The 4525-nt window shown below is 44.6% G+C and overlaps 1 protein-coding gene across 1 annotated transcript in view; it reads right to left on the bottom strand.

Moving 5' to 3' along the window:
• Nucleotides 1-1600, bottom strand: part of TACC2 (transforming, acidic coiled-coil containing protein 2) — a gene marked incomplete at both ends in the record, with an annotated part of 72485 nt that extends 70885 nt beyond the window's left edge. Inside the window, one exon of the mRNA XM_010182702.1 lies at nt 1475-1600. Coding sequence (XP_010181004.1) covers nt 1475-1600 — 126 coding nt within the window. The remainder of the gene's footprint in view (nt 1-1474) is intronic.
• Nucleotides 1601-4525: the final 2925 nt, after the last annotated feature.

The raw sequence follows: 4525 nt of genomic DNA, 5'->3' as shown, positions 1-4525 counted from the left end.
TCCCTACAGACAGCAAACTACCACCCCAAGGGCAACAGAGTCTTCTGTTTCAGAGTGGAGTCCACAGACCATACATAAATCCTCCTGCCACTTCTGTTGTTGGTCTTTTTTCCTTCCTCCGCATTCAGACAGCAGCTCACAGCTCCTCCTCAATTACTGCTCGCTCTTTTCTAACTGCCTTGCTACTGTGGCCAACAACCCATCAGCAAGAAAAGAAACAAAACCCACAAAAACCCATCAGTAACCCAATTACATTTGTTAAACACAAAGAAACACAACTCTTTGATTGAAGACTTACAAGAACTGGAAGAAATCCACATCATCAGCTTCTCTAGGTCACCTTACCCAAATTGTAGGAAAAAGTTTGTTTCTCACAGATTCACCCAGCCAGCATTAGCACCTCACCAGTCTGGGGACTGAGGAAGACCAGTACAGGCTAAATAGCAAAGCTACTCAGTTTTTAAGGTGGACTGAGCAAACCATACAAGCTCCTTGCTGCCTTTGATAGCGTATTATTGCTACTTCAGCTAACCAGTTTAATGCCAGCTTAAATATATTGTGTATGTTTACACTCCACTGACTTCACTACACAGTGATCGAAGGGTAAACACACCCTGCAAGGCTTCCTCTGCTGCTGGCAGTTACAGCAAACTCCTGCACCCAAGGATCGTGACAACCCAACAGTCACCAGCACAAATAAAGCAATGGTTTCTCTTCTTGGTGAAAGTAAAAGAAGCCAAAAATCCCGGTGTTCAACAGAGACGAGATACTTGAATGCTTTATAATCAGCATTGCACTGTTAAAGAACTTCTCAAAATGAAAGAAAATGGACAAAGGATCAGTTACCTTGTACTAATAATAAAAAAGTATGAGCACCTAAAAAATACAAGGTATATGTTGTACCTTCACATGGCATGAACCACTTATGTGGCAAAATGAATCAATGTCCGAGAAAGGAAAACAGCACCTTCCTTTGATGGTTTTCATAGAGGGAGGTTTAAATTCTGTAAAGATTCCCGCTGACAGATGTTCCACTGCCTACAGACAGACTCAGCAAACCCACCAGCAACTGGCCATACCAGACATAGATCAGATCCACCCCAGAGGAGCGATCGCAATTCCTAAGCTAGCGCTGACCTCCGTGGTCCTCCACCCGCCCACACCAGCGAGCAGCTCCAGCTGCTCCCCACCGCTCCCGCTGCAATGGCCCTGTACAACCACACAGAATCATCCAGGTTGGAAAAGACCTCTCAGATCATCAAGTCCAACTGTCAGCTCAACCCCACCATGGCCACTAAACCATGTCCTCAAGTGCCACATCCAGGCACTTCTTGAACCCCTCCAGGGATGGGGACGCCACCACTGCCCTGGGCAGCCCCTTCCAGTGCTTGACCACTCTTTCAGTAAAGAGATTTTTCCTAATATCCAATCTAACTCTCCCCTGGCGCTACTTGAATAACACCTTGAACCATACCTTGCTGCAGTCAGCTCAGCAGCATCCACGGGGTCAGCATTTCCACTCTCCGCAGAAACAGCTAAGGGTTGCTCGGGAGGATCAAGGGGAGAAGCCAACTGTGTATCATCACCTGGCCCAGAAGAGCTGCAGAGGGAAAAAACACAGAGAAAGGCAGCCTTAGAGGTGTAAACTATTGCAGAACTACTGTCACCTGCCTAGCTGAGCCCCTGGACATCAGCACACGTCTGGGAAAGCAGCAAAAATTGGCATTTTTAACAGAAGTTGATTTTGCGCACAGCTCTGTTGTTCCCAGTGAAGTCACGGATTTACAACTCAATTTTACAAGTCAACTTTACAGCTGCAGAAGTAATAAGATAGTACAACCCAACAGCAAATTAGCTCCATTTCAATTCTGATTTTAAAAAGGAAATGAGAAAATGAGCTACTGGTTGAACAAGAGCAATGGCAAGGCTTCCTTGCTCAGAAACCACGTAACACACAGGGAGCTCGAGTCCGGTTTTCGGCTGCCATGGAGCTGCGTGGGACTCATCCCTGGGAGCACAGAGCCAGAGAAAGGTGTCCTGGGGCTGCAGAGAGACCCCCAAATCTTGTCCCATACAGGGCACAGCCAAGTACCAAGTGGCTAAAAGAAAACAATCTGGAAACCCAGCCTTGAACCCATAAGGAAAGGAGCCTTGCTGAAGAAGTGAGTTTCGTTTGTTTGTAACTGACACCAAACCATGGGAACCCCCTAAAACAAATGTTTTTGTTGCCTACTTCAACCTGACTTTCCCATGTGGTCACCCAGAGCCCTGGAAGTGTCAGTTTACCCTGGAACTCACTGAAACCCTGAGGTTTCTGTAAAACAAAATGTGACCTTTGATTGGGGTTCCAATTTCACATCTGCAAATCCACCCATCTGGCTCGGTTCTGAGGGGCGGCTTTCCTGAACCCCCTCCTGTCCATGCTGTTTCCAGTGCTACCAAGTGAATACAAACTCATACACAGAGGGATCTGAGCAGAGGTGTACAAACTTAGCACTGTCACTCAGCATTTGGCATTCCAGCTTAAAAATAAAAACCCCTGAATCACGGACCTCGGCTGTAACACTACACAAGTTCTTTCTTACCTAACTGCAAATCCAGCGATCAGTATGATTCTCCATTGTAGTCTAATTTTTGGTTCAAAGAACAAAACAAGGAGTCAAACTGCACTATAATAATGTCAATATTATTCTGCTAACTTCATACTTCACATATTTTTATCTAAAGGATTCTATAAAGTAATGCATTCATATGGGAATAATGATTTGCCAAGCTTGGTTTCTGATTTCTAAATTTTATTTGAAATTAATTACACCTGTGATCCTTTATAAGCCAATGTTTCTACTTCTCATTTCCAGCATTTTCACAGCATCATTCTGCACTTGGTCCAGCTTGTTTGCCCACAGCATTCCTGAGAAGCCAAGTGATGCTTCCCCTCCATTAACATCAACACTGACAAGAGCCACTGCACCCAGTGCAGGTCTTGGATGATGGCCTAGAACATTTGATTATTTTTTAAACTTCCAATATATTACTTTTACCTAATTACAATACTGTCCACATGTTCTCTGGTTCAACCACACCTGAGGGCTCAGCCTGTTGTAGGAAGCTTTGAGCTGAGATGTTTACAAGCCCTCTAACTTCTCCTAGTATCAAAGGACCGGGTTTCATTCATTGCTGAGTTGCATATACTTATAGTACAAACTGGGGTGCCCCCTCTGCTCTGTCCTAAAATGAGCCTTTATAAAGTAAACCTTCACAATAGGAGGTTGCAACATTTTTCTTATATACCTAAGGAGTTAAACGCGGATGGGCAGCTCTTGTTCTGGCCACTGACAGAGCCCTAAGGCGGCTGTGAACATACAGAAAGTGCAGCACAAGCCCAAGCTGCAGCTGAAGCTGAGGATCTACTTGAAATGACTCTCAAATTCTGCTTATGACACGCATGACTGAAATACCCTGCAGAGGAAAATACCTCACAGTTTAACAAGCAGTTGCTGACTAACAGCTGCAGCGAGCACACTAAATTCAGCCCAAAGACCAAGGGGTTCAGGCTGTTATTAGCGAGTACAAGTGAAAGATGTTGTCCATCCAGTGGCCTTAGGCTCTTGAGTTTCCTAATTTCACTTTTAAGGCCTCTACTTATCCTTGAGAAGAGATTTTCCAAGTCCCTATTAGAAGGCAAGTATGCAAATAGCAAGTTTCAAAGCTTGACCCGTATTTGTCATTAAATATCAATGAATGAATGAGGAGTAACTGCATAACCCTATGTAACTTCCTCTGTTTAAACACAGGATTGAACCAAAGCAGGAAATACATTTAAAACATGTAAAAAAGCAGAGTTTTACACCCATGGACACAGGGGCAAGCAGGGTCAGCTCTTCTGCCCCAACCCGTGAACACAGCGAGGGCTGGATGCTCTGGTGGGTCCGTTTGCTGCTCCCCTATTGACATCCCTGAGATGTAAACCTTAAAACCCCAATTTCATACTGAAGTTCTTAAGTGTTTTGACACTGGTGCTGCAGACACAAGGCAGCTACGGGTCTTGGCATCTCCTCCCTGTCCATGTTTTTCCAATCAGGAGAGCTGGATGTGGCTCCCTTTGAACATCAACAGCTCTAAGTTTCCTCCAAGGGAAACCCATAAGCATTTCAAGCCCCAATCTCCCAGGCCCAAACATTTGGTTGTTTTTAATGAGATAATGCTAAGATTTATAGATCCTGCTCTTACTCCAGAAATGTCTGGAAAATGGCAGCAACCACCACAACGCAGGGCTCAGCTCTCAGCACTTATCACCCACTATTTGGTTTTCTTTAAGCAATGAGACATTGCTCACTGGGTAGAGCAAGGCTTGAAAGACAACATCCTCTAATTTCATGCTTGGGTTTGTAATAACTCAGGCCAAGAGTTAAGTTTTTGAGCCTCACTTTACACATGCATAAGAAAAAAGCCTACTAATTCACTGCAGAAAAATACTGAGTGGATTCGCTATTTCTGAGAAGTTCTCGCACTGCAACTGTTTGCA

Source organism: Mesitornis unicolor, unplaced genomic scaffold (assembly GCF_000695765.1).
Source record: "Mesitornis unicolor isolate BGI_N332 unplaced genomic scaffold, ASM69576v1 scaffold2444, whole genome shotgun sequence".
In the NCBI taxonomy this organism is placed as follows: domain Eukaryota; kingdom Metazoa; phylum Chordata; class Aves; order Mesitornithiformes; family Mesitornithidae; genus Mesitornis; species Mesitornis unicolor.
The sequence above is the reverse complement of the archived record's forward strand: the minus strand, read 5'-3'. Positions and strand labels throughout refer to the sequence as shown.